The sequence below is a fragment of the Madurella fahalii genome (assembly GCF_045866475.1).
Source record: "Madurella fahalii IFM 68171 DNA, scaffold_5, whole genome shotgun sequence".
In the NCBI taxonomy this organism is placed as follows: Eukaryota; Fungi; Ascomycota; class Sordariomycetes; order Sordariales; genus Madurella; species Madurella fahalii.
In genome coordinates, this window is record NW_027263975.1 from 3,770,117 (window position 1) to 3,785,789 (window position 15,673).

General features: G+C 51.9%; 3 protein-coding genes across 3 annotated transcripts; 2 read left to right on the forward strand and 1 right to left on the reverse strand.

Moving 5' to 3' along the window:
- Nucleotides 1–6,653: 6,653 nt before the first annotated feature.
- MFIFM68171_09717 (uncharacterized protein) lies at nucleotides 6,654–7,827 on the forward strand (the record flags this gene model as incomplete). The annotated part of the gene is made up of 2 exons (XM_071065136.1): nucleotides 6,654–6,827; nucleotides 6,880–7,827. The coding sequence occupies 2 exons, from the start codon at nucleotides 6,654–6,656 to the stop codon at nucleotides 7,825–7,827; spliced, it is 1,122 nt and encodes a 373-aa protein (XP_070921237.1).
- Nucleotides 7,828–9,229: 1,402 nt separating this feature from the next.
- MFIFM68171_09718 (BZIP domain-containing protein) lies at nucleotides 9,230–9,625 on the reverse strand (the record flags this gene model as incomplete). Its single annotated transcript, XM_071065137.1, has 1 exon — nucleotides 9,230–9,625. One exon carries the CDS (start codon nucleotides 9,623–9,625, stop codon nucleotides 9,230–9,232), a length of 396 nt encoding a protein of 131 aa, XP_070921238.1.
- A 399-nt stretch (nucleotides 9,626–10,024) lies between these two features.
- Nucleotides 10,025–11,069, forward strand: MFIFM68171_09719 (Spherulin-1A 1; the record flags this gene model as incomplete). Its single annotated transcript, XM_071065138.1, has 3 exons — nucleotides 10,025–10,374; nucleotides 10,424–10,590; nucleotides 10,642–11,069. The coding sequence occupies 3 exons, from the start codon at nucleotides 10,025–10,027 to the stop codon at nucleotides 11,067–11,069; spliced, it is 945 nt and encodes a 314-aa protein (XP_070921239.1).
- Between the last annotated feature and the right edge of the window lie 4,604 nt (nucleotides 11,070–15,673).

Consider the following 15,673-nt stretch of genomic DNA (forward strand, 5'->3'; position numbering starts at 1 on the left):
CACCATCCGGCTCTGGAACACGGCGACGGGCGCGCACCAACAGACGCTCAAGGGGCATAGCCATTACGTCAGCGCGGTGGCGTTCTCGCCGGATGGGAAAACGCTTGCGTCAGGTTCGGGCGACAACACCATCCGGCTCTGGAACGCGGCGACGGGCGCGTACCAACAGACGCTCAAGGGGCATAGCCATTACGTCAGCACGGTAGCGTTCTCGCCGGATGGGAAAACGCTTGCGTCAGGTTCGAGGGACAATACCATCCGGCTCTGGAACACGGCAACGGGCGCACACCAACAGACGCTCAAGTGGCATAGCCATTACGTCAGCGCGGTAGCGTTCTCGCCGGATGGGAAAACGCTTGCGTCAGGTTCGGACGATAACACCATCCGGCTCTGGAACGCGGCGACGGGCACGCACCAACGGACGCTCAAGTGGCATAGCTATTCCGTCAGAGCGGTGGCGTTCTCGCCGGATGGGAAAACGCTTGCGTCAGGTTCGGACGACAACACCATCCGGCTCTGGAAAGCGGCGACGGGCGCGCGCCAACAGACGCTCGAGGGGCATAGCTATTCCGTTTGCGCGGTAGCGTTCTCGCCGGATGGGAAAACGCTTGCATCAGGTTCGAGCGATAACACCATCCGGCTCTGGGACGCGGCGACGGGCACGTACCAACAGACGCTCAAGGGGCATAGCAGTACCGTTTGGGTGGTAGCGTTCTCGCCGGATGGGAAAACGCTTGCGTCAGGTTCGTACGATAACACCATCCGGCTCTGGAACGCGGCGACGGGCGCGCACCAACAGACGCTCAAGGCGCATAGCCATTCCGTTTGCGCGGTAGCGTTCTCGCCGGATGGGAAAACGCTTGCATCAGGTTCGAGCGACAATACCATCCGGCTCTGGAACGCGGCGACGGGCACGTACCAACAGACGCTTATGGGGCATAGCCATACCGTTTGGGTGGTAGCGTTCTCGCCGGATGGGAAAACGCTTGCATCAGGTTCGGACGATAACACCATCCGGCTCTGGAACGCGGCGACGGGCACGCACCAACAGACGCTCAAGGGGCATAGCAGTACCGTTTGCGCGGTAGCATTCTCGCCGGATGGGAAAACGCTTGCGTCAGGTTCGAGGGACAATACCATCCAGCTCTGGAACGCGGCGACGGGCACATACCAACAGACGCTCAAGGGGCATAGCCATACCGTTTGGGTGGTAGTGTTCTCGCCGGATGGGAAAACGCTTGCATCAGGTTCGGACGATAACACCATCCGGCTCTGGGACGCGGCGACAGGCACGTACCAACAGACGCTCAAGGGGCATAGCAGTACCGTTTGGGTGGTAGTGTTCTCGCCGGATGGGAAAACGCTTGCGTCAGGTTCGGACGATAAGACCATCCGGCTCTGGGACGCGGCGACGGGCACGCACCAAAGGACGCTCAAGGGGCATGGCAATTTCGTCACAAGGCAAAGCGATTACGTCAGAGCGGTAGCGTTCTCGCCGGATGGGAACTCAGGCTTGGACGCCTCTCGAAACCAGAGACCAGTAGGTAATATTCTCTTTGTCGATGGTGAATGGATCACTAGAGGTGGAAAGAATCTTCTCTGGCTTCCTCCCGATTACCGGGCAAGGTGCACATCAGTGTATGATCATACACTGGTCCTAGGGCATGCCTCTGGCCAAGTGACATTCTTCCAGATTGATTCCGCTTAGTAATGCAGTAGTGTTATATAATTCTGATATCTTTACTCAAATGAAGGGCCTAGGAGAAACGTTTGCTTTATACTACTCAGTTTTGCCACTTATGCAAATGTTGACAAATACATCTTTGCTACTCACCGGCGCCTCAGACGATTTAAGGTGGTATGCCAGGATCTGTACAGTAACCCGTACTGCTACAGTAGGCTTTTCTTCCCACGGCCACTTTTGGCTGGACGTAGATCTAGTTTGGCGAATAGTTAACTTATGCGGCATGTGCCTGCTTTACTTAGACGCGTGCGAGATCGCACAGTGTAGGCGGTTAGATGTATAAAAGGCCCGTGCGCTGAAACGATGTGAAAGAGAAAAGCGGAAGCTGATTTCGCTAGTGACTGTAACGCAAGGGTTACGAAGTAAGTTTAGGGGTGCCCTAAAAGAGGGTCGCCTCAAATTACGGGCCAGGAGCCCAAAACGGGGTCAAATTCACCGCGGTCAAGGGCCTAGAAATGGGACTATTCTAGAACGGGGTAACGCCTTTGAGACGATATGATTTCGCTGGGTCATTTAGAGTCTCTGATGTGCAAATTTAAGTTTTGCGAGTGTAACGGTTGCTGCAACCACCCCCACCTTGATCGGATCCGACCACCACAGCGACGAGTGGTTCAAAGATCGACTTCGTTCCAGAGCCGGATTTACTGATCGGGTCTGTCTCATTGCAATGGTTCCGTTCCGATATCTCGACATGGGGAGGCATAGTTTCTTCCATTCATCAACATCGACCTTCGATCAGAACACCACACGCATCAAGGGCGTTCCATACTACCGGGCAACACCTGCTCAGTACTACCAAACATATCAGCCATATCAGCCATATCGGCCATATCGGCCATATCGGCCATACCAGACTGCACCTCACCCTCCCCAGCACAACCCACCTCCACACCCACCATCTCCTATTCCCGCTCCCAAGCAACACCAGCAGCAGCAGCAACAACCTCCTCCCCGACCCCCTAAACTCCCACTCAACTTCCCCTTTCCCGCAATCGACATCTTCGAATTCCAACACCCCTGTATACTCCCCCCCGGAACCGCCAGTACCCCAGCAATTTCCTCTCCACACTGCTCCCTACCCAGACTCCCGTCCGAATCCACGACCGCCAAGCCGCTCCAAAACTCCAAACCCCATCCCCAATCCCGTTGCTTACATCTGCCCACACGCAACTCAAACCACGTGTCTTCACGGCGTACAACCGATGAGTTGCACGGCGTCATCATGGGCGCCGGCATGGAGGAGCGGTATAACCCTGTGGAAGATCAGATATCAGGGGTTACTATGCCGCATCCGAGAGAGAGAAAATCTGGGACACCGCTCGAGTATCGGGCATCAGGCAGAGGCATTGCATAACTCGTTAGAGATGGTGTTTGGGGAGGTGGCGAGTAACGGTGGTGAGAGCCCTTGTGGGAAGCGTATGGAAGGAGGAGGGACGTGGAAGTAGAGATTCTGAAGTTGAGTCAGCAGCGGAGGGATTTAGGAAGTTTGGTGCTGATGAGCGTTTGACGGAGGCGAGGCGCTCTAGACCTTGACTGGGTCCGGACCAGCTATCAGCCGGTCCCCCGGTATTCCGAACGGTGTGGCCTACCAGAAGATCCTATATTTGGTACCTCCAAGTGAGAGATCTGATGAGCCGCGTGGTCCAGATCCAGACCACAATATCCAACTAAGCCATGCACTAGAGCGTATTCTCCATTCCTATTTCGCCCGGCCCAGGAGCGAGACTGCACCCTCAGCTACTCCCACTCGCAAGTCCACTACTGTATATTTTCTGTCTGAGATTGCTGTATGAGGTCTTGTATCCGGAAGGATCCGGGCTCTTGTAAATTCCTGGACTTTCGTGTGTAATCGTATCGGGGCCCTCTGGTCTCTTTGGGGCTAGGGGCTGGAGTAGGGCTGGGAGACTGGATCGGAGGTTGCTTTGCTGGTGCTTTCGCCCGGCCTGACAAGTTCAAAGGATTAAACCGGCTGTAAGACTCTACGACTCGGCGAATAATGCTACGGCTTATATCCCTATCTGGTGGTGTATTTGTTATCTGGGATTGCCGTATCCCTGGTCGGAGCCGGGTTCTTGTGACGGATCGGACCCTCGTGTAGAATTGGATCTCTGGGGGCTGCGGCGCTTTTGTTAGGTTCGGTGGGGATTCTATAACCGCTTCGGCCTCAGGGGGTAGTATTATAGACCGTGGTGACCCTCTTCCACGTTCCCGGCGGTGCCGATAGTTAGGATTTCGCGAGGCAGGGGATCTTCTATGTGATCCATCTCCCCTTCCCAATACTTTATAACGGTTGTCATTTATAGACCCCTATGGCCGCTATGTCAGCACTCATTCACTTGGCTATGTGAACCCAGTTCAACAATATCAGTCATCAACTCGTTTTCACGGTATGCTATACAGTATGTTACAATCCAGAATCCTTCTGACTGAAGGTTTACTCGGGGGATAACGCCATCTGCGATTCTGTACCTGTTCTACGCCGCCGGCGCCGTGGCGCTGAGCAATGGTGTCGAAAAACTCCCCGCGCTTGGGTTCAACAGAAAGTTCACCCTCTATGCCCCTTACGGCGGACACTAAGTTCTTGATGGGGCAGCTTGGAATCTCTATCAACGCGACTACACGGCCGACTAGTTGCTTAGACAAGCCCGAACCATGGTTGACTATTGGCTCCCGCGGATTGGAATCCTCTAAAATTCAAGCTCCGGCGTTCCCCTTCAAACAACCTTCTACGCCTTCTACAAAGTTCCCGCGAAACGCAACGATGGCTCCACGACTTTTAGCCGTAAAGATACAGTGTCCGTTGTCCTGTTTCTGCTCGGCTTTAGCAAGATCGAGCATGAGTGAGTCAAGTAGGTTGACGTGGCCGACGAGTAGGCGGAGGTCGTGGCTGGGACGGGCGAGCTCGAATGAAAGCTTTGCCCGAGCTTTATGTGCCAGGAAGTAAGCTTGCGTCACTGACATCTCCTAAGCGGTGGCAACTTTCAGGGAGAAGCAGTAATGGATGAGGCAGGAGTAGCCGAATTTGGTGTGACATTGACGTTGTGAGCTGTGATGTTGTAATGTTCCATGAATTTTAGCGGACGGAGAGGCTTTTATATTTGGAGCTCTGAGTCTCTGACATAACTACTTTGACCCCAAAAATTGGCCGTCTCGGCAGTATGGGCCAGGCGGGCCAGTTCTGTTCCTCAGGATGCCCAGCGACAGCGCTGTCAGGAAGTCAAGTCTACCAAGTCAAGTCTTCAAGTCAAGTCAAGTCAAGTAAATCAAGTCTGGATTTGGTTATCCGCAGAAGCGTTTTGTCCAAGATCTGGAATCTGATAAACCAAAAAAAAAAAAAAGACTTTTTACCCACTTTTTCAGGCCGAAACTGCCGCGAGACGCCCTCTAAGCCAGGTTGATCACACCCGGTCAACGGAGTTGCGCGCTGCTACAACGCTCGAAATCCACTCTCCCCGCCTGCAATCCTCCTGAAATGGCTCTCGCCGTTACCGACAATACCGCCTGCGCAGCTCCCAATTCTGACGATATTTCCATTGCGCCGAACATCGATTACGAGATCCCTTCGCGCCTCAACGCGTTCGACACGCTCGGCCGTTTCCGTCGACCCTCAAAGAGCAAATTCACGATCCAAAGCCATTACCGACCTAAACCTCGATCCGAAGCTATACCCAAAGATCCAGGGTCCTGACAAACGGTTTTACCACCTCCGCGCGCACTTCAAGCTGAAGGATAGACCTTCCTGGGTCAACGCCCATGGCACACTGCTCCTACGGCTCACAGAAGGTGACTGGAGCTCTACAGACGGCAAATTCAGGGCCTGCCACAAGTGGTGCGGGAAATCTCGACTAGTCTGTGCTGCGGCGACGAAAAGTGCTCCGGAATAAAGTTGATAACATAGGGAATTAGGAAAGGCGAAGAAATTGAAGAGGTGCCGTGAGAATCCGGTTGGCGGCACAGGGGATGGGAATTCAGAAGAGAACAAGCGGCGCAAGACATGGGCGGGTGCTATCGCCATTGAAGTCCAGGCTGACCGACCGGCGGACTATATTACCAACGTTATGATAACAACTTGTTTTGGATGGATGTTCCAAACTTACTCAAGGAACTACTGACGATTACGCAGTAGTGTACAGATTTCTATCTATTTCTTGAATCATACAATCACTATCCTTCGCCTTCCGAGGCAACCGGTTCACCGGTAGATCGCACATACGCGCGGCTGTAGTCGGCATCGCGGCTAAACGGAACGCGTCCGGACCGCGCTGGCAATATTGAGCAGTGAGCCAATTATGTGTCTCTATCCTAGCTATATCTCCTTCACCGTACCCGCATGTGACCCATCAACTTGCTAAATGGGTGGCCATTCGTCTGCGCCTCCGTAGCCGCGCGCATGGAAATCAAGATGAAACATACCCCCAGTGCCATTGCGACCGCACTAGCTCATCACTCCGATCAGGTGTTCCAATCTGATATCCAGAGGCTAGGACCCAGCTGTGGGACACTATATCTTTGTGGTGTGCGGATGGTCACCACAGATGCTAAAGAAAGAATTCTTGGTGTTGCAACATTTGGGACCAAATTCAGGACAGCTAGGAAGGTACGCAAACTGGGACCCGACCCATCCCAACATCGCCACTACTTGAGCTCTTCAGGTCGCAATGCCTCCATCTGCCGAAGACGTGTGAAACAATGACTATTTTCGTCTTCAAGCAGGAGCATCATTGGAGATCTCGGGCCTCCTATGTTCAAAGAACCATTTCAGCTCTTTGTTCAGTGCAGTACACGCCTTTATAAATGACACGGGTGCCATTGACTGCCTCCTCAATTTAGGGGTCAATCACTCTCAGACCTTAACATCTTGACATAATTACGCACAAGAAGTACGTCCCTCTCTGCAGATCTTGCAATCATGGCGACCGAGCAGCACAAGGACTGCCCCCAGTTCCTAATGCCGGCCACGCACGGAACGACGCCCAGCATGCGAGCCACTAGCCTTCCGAGTCCACCTGCAGACCGTTCACTGGCGCAGAGCGGGCGCCGAAGCGTTCCGTCTGTCGAAAAATCAGAGAATGGGGCAGAGGTGGTATGACATTCGTCACTTTGTGGCAATTACCTAGACTGACGTGATGTACCAGGTGCAGGCCGCAGGAGGCAGCCGACTGCTATCTGTGGACACACTCGCACTCGACCGCGATCTCTGGGCCGCAAGCCAGACCATTACCGCATCTCGTCAGGAACGCATCGCAATTTACCGTGCACTCGAAGATGCCAATGCGGCCCGGAGTAGTCTGGAACACAAATACGAGCAAGCAAAGTCGGCATACAATCAGCTACTTGAATACTATGAGAAGCTCTACGAGGATAATAGGAGCCTGCAGGATCGATACAACGTTGTCACAACTACCCTGGAAGACGAAAGAGCTCTCAAAGAGGCACTTGACCTTGAGCTTCAGCAAGCCAAGAATGAGCTCGCGTCGCTTGAAGATTGGGAGTTCCGGGAACTCCAAGCCCGAGACGCCACCATCGAGAGACTTCGGGGAGATATCAAAGGAAGAGATGTCCGACTCGCCCAGCTTGCCGAGAAGCTGGATGCACTGGAACAGCATAATGATCAAGCCATTGCGGAGTCCACGGAAGGCTACGAGAAGCACGAGATTTCCAGGCTCAAGGCAGAGAGCACGGCCCGTGAACAGGCTCTGGACAAATATAGGAACCAGACGGCTGCCCTCTCGTCTGAACTTGAATCTGCAAAATTGCTCATCCAAGGTCTCCAGAAGGTCCAGGGCAAAACGGACGACAACCTTGGGCAGAATCGTCAACAACTCCAGCATGAGAACAAACCCCTACGAGAAGCTCTAGAGTCGATCCAGTCGAGCGGCGACGAGACCAAGAACGAGGCCACTGAGGCTGAGATCGAGGTTCTGCGCCATGAGAACTTGTCACTGGCGCAGCAGCTCGGCATGGTCAAGAAAGCCCTCGCTGCGCGTTTTCCAGGCCTCCATGACAACCTTGACAACCTGTCGTCTTTGTTGGTTGAAAACGGCGAGGAGAGGAAGCGAAAGAAGCGAAAGGGAACAAAGTGATTCGGGGGGCCGCAGTTCCTATTGTTGATAGCCGCGTTGTGTTTCGTCAGTGTCCACTAGGGTTATTAGGTGTGTTGGAGTCTGTCATTCACTGGCAAATCTTCACTAGTTACGACGTGAGGTAACCTCTGACCTCGAAGGTGAATGCGAAGATCGCGCTCATGAGATCGGCAGAGACATGCATCTTGTCTCCTGATACGACCCAGGCATTCTAGACTACAACCCCAACGTGCTTTCCCTGAATTCCAAACTCCCACCCCGTGCACTTTGGATTGAATGAAGTCCTTACGCACCTGCTCAAAGTCGAGGCTAACCAAGAACCCCATCAAGCATACGGCCAACCGCTTTAGCATTCTCCTCGACCGGGCGGGAGCCATTGAATCCGTATTACTGCGGGTTCAAGCCTGTCCAACTCAGCCAAGTGATGAATATTGCAAACCAGTGCTATGTCGCTCAGCTCGTCTGCATCCTCCCCCGCCGACTAGCCATCTCAGCCAACCCCTTGGTCCCACAAAATTGAAGCCAAGACTAATATGAGCCGAAACCATCCAAGAGGCCGGGAATTGGACCCATGATAGACGCGTTGGAGGCAAGAATAAGGTCGGGGGCCAGACCCTCGAATTGGGAACCCGAAGCTGCTCAACAGCATTTGGGACCCCGCGCGGCGGCACAGTGTGACCTAAAAGTGGTGGCGCAGCCCCAATTCCAGACCTCCAGTAGCACTACATAAGGTGGGTTCAGTGGATTGCGTTATCTTTAGCATACAATGACGTCGCATTCATATCGGTCCCACACACTTCCGGGCCGATAAGAGAAATGGATGCCACTTCTGAGGCGGAACAAATTGCGGGAGATAGAATGCTCGCACTGTGGCTCCCTCGTCTTGAACCATGCCACCTCAGACAAGCCGAGCAGCACCAGGATGTACGCCTGTTTTACCCACTGCTCTTGGCTCTTCCGAGCGAACAAGCAAAACAGTGTGGATAATTCCTACCGTAATCATTGGAGCTGCTGCTCTCTCTCTCGCCTTCGTTCTCCTCGCCACTCTCCGGATGAGGTCCAGGCTTTACGGTCAAGATCGGCGGAAGAACTGCCAGTTTTCAAATGGTAGATCTTGGCGAAGACGAAAAAACCAACTTCAACGGGAGGAAGAGTATAAACTCCTACGACAAATCCTGATTCGGAAAGCTTTGGCCGGTAGGAAGGATACCCAAAGGACTAGCGAGGAAAGAAGTCAGATAGATCTTGAAGAGCTCTATAACGATAGACTACATATACCTCCGCAGTATACATTACCCTAGATAGTCTTAGATATGTAGCGAGGCTTTACTACAGGAAGGTGAAATGAGGAGCTCTATTATTGGATTAACGGGACTTGGTACTGTCAGGCCAATGTAGAATTCTATCTTGTATGTCTCGGGGGAATTCCGGGTGTAGCTTCTCCCTCATCCTCGCCCAGCTCCTTGCTGAGTTTCTGGAAGTTGACGAGAGCCTGCTGGAGAGAGTCTACCGCATTTTTCACTTCTTCTAAAAGGTACATGCTGGCTCCGTTCCGTCTCTGCTGATACGCCAATTCTTGTCGGAGCCGGCCATTCTCCCAAGTTCTTTGCTCGATAATTTGTGAGAGGCTAGGTGTAGGGAGATTCTTAGAGGCCTGAAGCCTTTCTGGAGTGGCTTCAATGGCAACGGAAGACCCTTGATGACGAGCAATTTCGGTATCAACGGGTGTGGGTTCGGGGGGGTCGTCACGGCTCTGGAGAAGCTTGAGGTGCGTTCGCTTGTGCCTGAGCGCGTTCATGTTGGCGGCGATGGAAAATGATTCCTGCTTCAGTGTGGCGAAATAGGGAGGAACAAAGGCAACGCCTCTATACTCTTATCTTTATTCCAGTCTCCACCGTGGACACGCCTGATTCTTTGGCCACTTTCTGGGTACTGGTCCCGAATCTGGGACCTCGTCTATCGCTTTTGCAAACGCCCTAAAGAGACAGCCTCTTTAAAACGACAGCAGCAAAGTCCAGGGTAGTTAAAACCCACAACGGTGCCTTGAACTTGAATGACCGCAAGATCTTTCTGTCTCATCGCCTTCCTCAATTAACACTATCAAAGAAAGTCGAGTTCACCAGTCTCTTTTTGTATTCATTATCAGTTTCTCAACCCTTCTTTGCCCCTCACTATACATCCCACGTAAATAGCTAGAATGCGATTCACCTCCGTTGTGGCCATTGTAATCATGACCGGCTGCTCCGCTGTCTTAGCTGCACCGGGTGCCTCCTCATTTATATGGAGCGAGTCGACGATAGGTGGATGTGAAACTTCCGAGCTTTCGTCTACAACTTCGGAGCCTCTATCCAAAACTTCCGAGCTTTCGTCTACAACTTCGGAGCCTCTATCCAAAACTTCCGAGCTTTTGTCCAACAGCCCTCCTGCGTCGACGGACGCTCCTGTCCTGTCAGATAGTTCCATTATCCCCACACAAACATCCATCGTTTCTAGCATTCCTACCGGGGATGGTTTGAGCTTGATACAGCAACTCTTGCTGGCTGATACGTGAGCCAAGTCTTTTTGCTATCAACTGCTCTTGTTGACGTTTTCATAGCTCCGCTGATCGTTTTGATCTGCTACCCGACGACGAGCAGTTTGTTTTCGACTTTAACCAGCCCCAAGAAGGGGCTGGCGACGACGGCAGCCTAATCGTAGCCAATCGCAAGACCTTTCCTGCTCTAATTGGTACTGGGGCTGGCATGGCCGTCGGTCACGTAGGACGTAAGTCGTTCTCAATATCCCTAAACATTTCATCCCTGACCGGAGAAACAGCTTGCGGCTTGAACACGTTTCACGTCCATCCACGGTCGGCAGAATTGCAGCTAGTAGTTAGCGGGCGTCTTGTTACAGAAATGGTTCCGGAAAATGGCGTGTTCGATGGCGAAGGTAATCGTCGGGTTATTCGGAATGAGGTCGGGCCGTTCCAGATGACCCCATTTTACCAAGGCTCTATCCATACACAGTTCAACCCTGACTGTGCCGATGTTATCTTCGTTGCCTCCTTTACTAGCGAGGACTTTGGCACCGGGCAGGTCCTAGACGAGACTCTGGCTTTCACAGATGATGTCATTGCCGCTGCCTTCGGCCACGCTATAGCGGGAAAGGATATTGACGCTGTTCGTGAAGCGATTCCGATCAACATTACTCTCAGCGTTGAGGAGTGCCTGCAGCAGTGCGGTATCGAGAAGAGGACTCGCTAGAAAGCTGGGCCGTGGTCAGTCATAGTCTACCTGTATTCTGTTGCTTTTGTCGATTAGGTTTATATAGGCTGAGTTGGAAATGATTTAATAACTTATCTACTTTAGTGACAATAACATATGTTTGGCTTCTGTGGCCTTGGTGTGAAGTGACAAGAGCCTCGTCGCTATCACACCGTGAGGTACGGTAATCGGTGATCTACACAGTATCTGTAGGAAGGGAGCACAATGACGGTGAATTGATGATGTTCACTATGGCTTAACTATCGTTGTTGTTGCTGTTGTTGTTTTTCGTTGTGGAAAGGTGTACTAAACCGCACTGCTACTACTGTACAAGGTCTAATGTGCTTCTCGCAGTTCTGTAGCGTGTTCTACATGTGTTTTTACTTCATCTGCCCACTTTCGTAGCCTTTCGACGTTCGCATCAATCTCGTCGCAGAGCCTCGTGGCCTCTTTCTCCATACTGTTTGACTTTTTCAGTATAATTCTAGAGCTCGCCCTCTGGAGTATATACTACCTCTTCTCCAAGTTGTTGACTTTCTCCATGAGCTCAGCCATGCTGCTCCCCAGGATCTCCAGGCTCTTCAGGCGACTTTCAAGAGTGCGGGTCCTTTGTACGAGCTCAGGGATTATGTGCTTATCATCGTGCTCTCCGGCGACAACCTGAAATGTGGTACTACCTTGCCCTATCTGGTCGGATCGTGCGTTTGGGTCCCCGGTCCATGCCCATCCCGTTGGGTCTGCGTTGGCTTGATGATCATTCGCGGAGTCAAAGAGAGATTGAAAACCCTGATTGTCCAAAGGGTACCGCGTATTACTGGAGCAGGACTGGAAATTCATAAGAGAGGGATCGATAAAGATCCCTTCTTCGCCTTTTTGATCCCAGCTGTAGGACATCTTTTGTGGCTTGCAGTAGGGAATATGCCCAAGTTTCACGTCGTTGAAAATGAAAGCTTAAATACGGCAGTTTCTCGTTTGTACTATTATAATAATAGAGTGAGGCTTGGATTTTCCATGATGTAACATGTCGATGAGGCCTAGGTTTTGGGCCCCCCGGAGGGTCACAATCGAGGCCCAGCCCCAAAAGGTCCCTATTTCTGACCCGTGTTGGCGCTTATAAGGGGGAATTATCTTGCTTTGCTATGGGATTGGAGGTCGAATGCAGCGCTACCATGCCTCGAGACTTCGAGTCCCGCAAAAGCTTTGGGAAGGGATCTACAAATGGTGGAAACGGAGGGGCAAAGTTTGGAAGTTGGGAGTCGAGGCAAGCCAATGCAGGTACAGCGTCTGTTGTCAGGAGAAACGTGGAGCTGACCGACGATGTGACATTGGCCGGAAGGCACGGTCCGATAGGGAGCACATGGAGATATTACGTCATTGTCTGCATGCTTCGTAAGTTAACGTTAAGTTAGTCCTAAAGTTGGAAGCCAAAGCTACAGCTACAGATCGGCAATTGCCTCCGCTGCAGGAAATCTGACATAGCCGCCTTTTCAGCCCCAAATGTCTAAGTTTGATCACAGGTGTGTATCACATTCTTCTAGGGTGGCGCTTAAGTAGCCAGCAGTAGCCAATAATTCTATGCTGTATTCGTTTTCTGCGCGCAAAAATACCCCATCCCGAGAGAATAGTAATATAATGGTGTATTGCGCCCGGCCTTAGCACCCCAATAATTAAGGTTCTCACCTTGTAGATCCCTTCTGCTTTTCCTGCTTCCTTTTATGGTACTGTAACATCGATCAGGGAAGTCTAGAAACAGGCTTGCTGGCGGAACAAATCCCAGTGGCTGAACTGTTTCCACCCCGGATGAGCAGAGGGCAAAAAGAAGGGGGCTTGAACTCATTGGATCATGCTTCCTGAAGAATGTGATGGTCTTTGTCATGTGCGAGAAGGCACAATATTCCATTCTGGGGCCAATGCCGACTCTACAATCAACGGCACTCTTTCTCAAAAAAAGCTCTTCGTGTCCGGCAGTGTTTGATGTCTCGCAGCCCTGCCAGTGCGGTGTCACGTTAATATCCCTGCTACCGACTTGGCAACGGCTGCGGAGGCTAGTGATGCAAATTCGAGTAGCCAAGCGGAAACACCAATTCCCGCTTTGGGTTCTCTGCATACACCCACAACTCCCAGCCGCACATTGACACACCCATCCACATTTTTTCCGGCACCATCTCCTGCCGCTTTGTGACGGAATGTGGTGGATGCCACTGGACTCGCGCCCGGCTGGAGTATCACATCGCGGCAGTTAGATTCCCCTGCCGTGGATATTTTCATAACCTGCAAAATGGCTCGGCCATGGCAGGCGCGGGCGTGCATTTGCTTTCCGTGATGATGGTACTATGTTTTCTTGCCACACCTTGAAAAGCTAACTGTGGTGAAGTTTCTATTCAAAGCAACGTGCCCAAATTTGACCATAAGCAGAACTACACCCAACCTCCCGGAAATCGCCTTTGAAGCCCTGTATTGTCTCTTCGAATTCCCCAGAATGCCAGCCAGTCTCTCTCGGCCGCTATCTCCTCACTCGTGCAATGTTCAAATGCCCGCTGGAGGGTCATCAGCGTTCGTTGAGTCTGCTCCAGCAGATCCATTGTACGAAACCAATGCTTTTGTTAGGCCACAACGAGGGTGTCGAGAAGAGAGTTCTCCTTGGCCAGCCTTTCAATAGTATCCAGTTGACCCATTCTCTCAAACTCCTCCACTCGGTGAATTAAAGAGTCGATCGAAAAGCCATCCATCGACGCAGAGACTGCGGTAAGATCTCTTGTAAAATGAGTGTTGGAGGTCATGATTCAAACGTTATTGAGATAGGCCACATAGGACGACGCGGAAATCAATGTTAGTATAGCGTACCCATTTCTATCCCCTCCAGTTTCGGAGAGCCCGTTTTTGGGACCCGTCCCCGAGAGTAGGCCCAGACGCCTCTTTAAAGAGGCCTACCCTACTACATCCACCCGGAGTGACCGGCGGGATTCGCGCACCATAAAGAGGTCCCCCGGGGCGACCCCGACTCGGACGTCGAGCGTGACGAGGGTACTGCAGGACGGGCGACCGTGGTGACTAACAGGGCGGATTCGAGGAACATGCAGCGGGTTGGTTAGGTATGGAGTTGTGACAGCTTGTCGGCCTATTGCTGCTGTTGTGACGGGGCGATGTTCTTTGTACCCGTGGCAACGATACTGCAGGGACGGCTATCAATGTCTGAGTTAAATTCAATGGGTGCCGAAGGAGCGAACGCCTTGGGTCTAATTAATTACCTCGCCGATACACTTTTGATCTCCCAACATTGACATTTGTGCAAATCGGGTTGTAGTATCAACATGAGTACTCTATCTCTTTTGGGTTCGTCCTAGGCTTGGACGACCACAGATTTAAAAGCTCGGGCAGGAGGGACGCATACAAGATTTAGTGAAAGACAACCGAGCAGCCTACGGCCGTCCTATGATGCTTCGAGCTTGAGGTAGGCCTCTCACCTAAAGCTGTAATTCATCTCCTAGGTTGCAGACGAAAGATTAGAGTCGTACCGTAGGCCAGTAGTTAAACCAAGAAGATACTAGTTAGCTGTTTTGGCCCGAATTCAAAGCTTTACTCTCGTCAAAAGTTTTAGCAACGCCGGGGGAAGACCTACTCAATGCCGCCTAATGCGGATTTCTAGCGATACAAGAGTCCCGAAAGAGGTTGTATCAGCAAGTGCATGGATAAGGATTCTTCGCTAAGCAAGGGCCACTATCTGGCTCTTCAACACCTACGCTACCTATCTGGACGACGCCGGCGCTTTGAACGCGACCTATAAGCATGATAATAATGCCAATAGACTTCAATTGCTTGGTGCCATAGCCTACTATGTAACTCGCGTAAACTACCCCCTCAACTTTGGCTTGGTGGCAAGATTAACCCACGGTGGCCTTTCGGTCATGTCAAATAACCTTCTTCCATATTGAGACGCTCTGTTACGTGAAATGTTTCTGGGGTCACCAGGCAACTCTGCTCGACCGACCGGGGAGCTCTCCGGCGAGAGCTCAGGCGGTTGGCAAGAGCTGGAAGCTCTCTCAACTGGTCGATAATAGTCTTTCTGTCCGTCCGACGCATCCTTGTAATGACTTTTAGTCGTGTTTGCTCCTGTATCCTCTGGATCGACTGGGCTATTGCTGTTATAATTGTAGATCTGGATGACTGGGGTTGAGCTCGAAAGGCTCCCAAGGAAACTCTTATACTTAGAGCAATTACTCCTTGAACAGATGAACTGATCCAGAATGTTATCCGGACCCCAGCGTAGTATTCTAGAAGACCGGTGGCGATGGCAAAGTGAGCAGTCTAGGCTTTGAATAGAAGACGAGGATGTCGTCGTGCTGCGTTCATCGCTCGTCCGCCTGCGTCGTGTCATCTTGCGGGAACTTCCACTCAACATATATGCGCGCGAGCCGATGAAACGCCAGGAAGACGCGAAGTCAGGGTTTCTCGAGGTGTTTAAAGCATTTAAATCGTTTGGATAGGACGCTGACCCTTCCTCAAGTCCTTCCTTCGAGGTGGTCCAGAACTTGGTCCTACTTGGAGCACAGAACGCCACCCCTCTTTTGGTCCACTCGGAAATTGGCCAAAATCGGGTGCCTGGC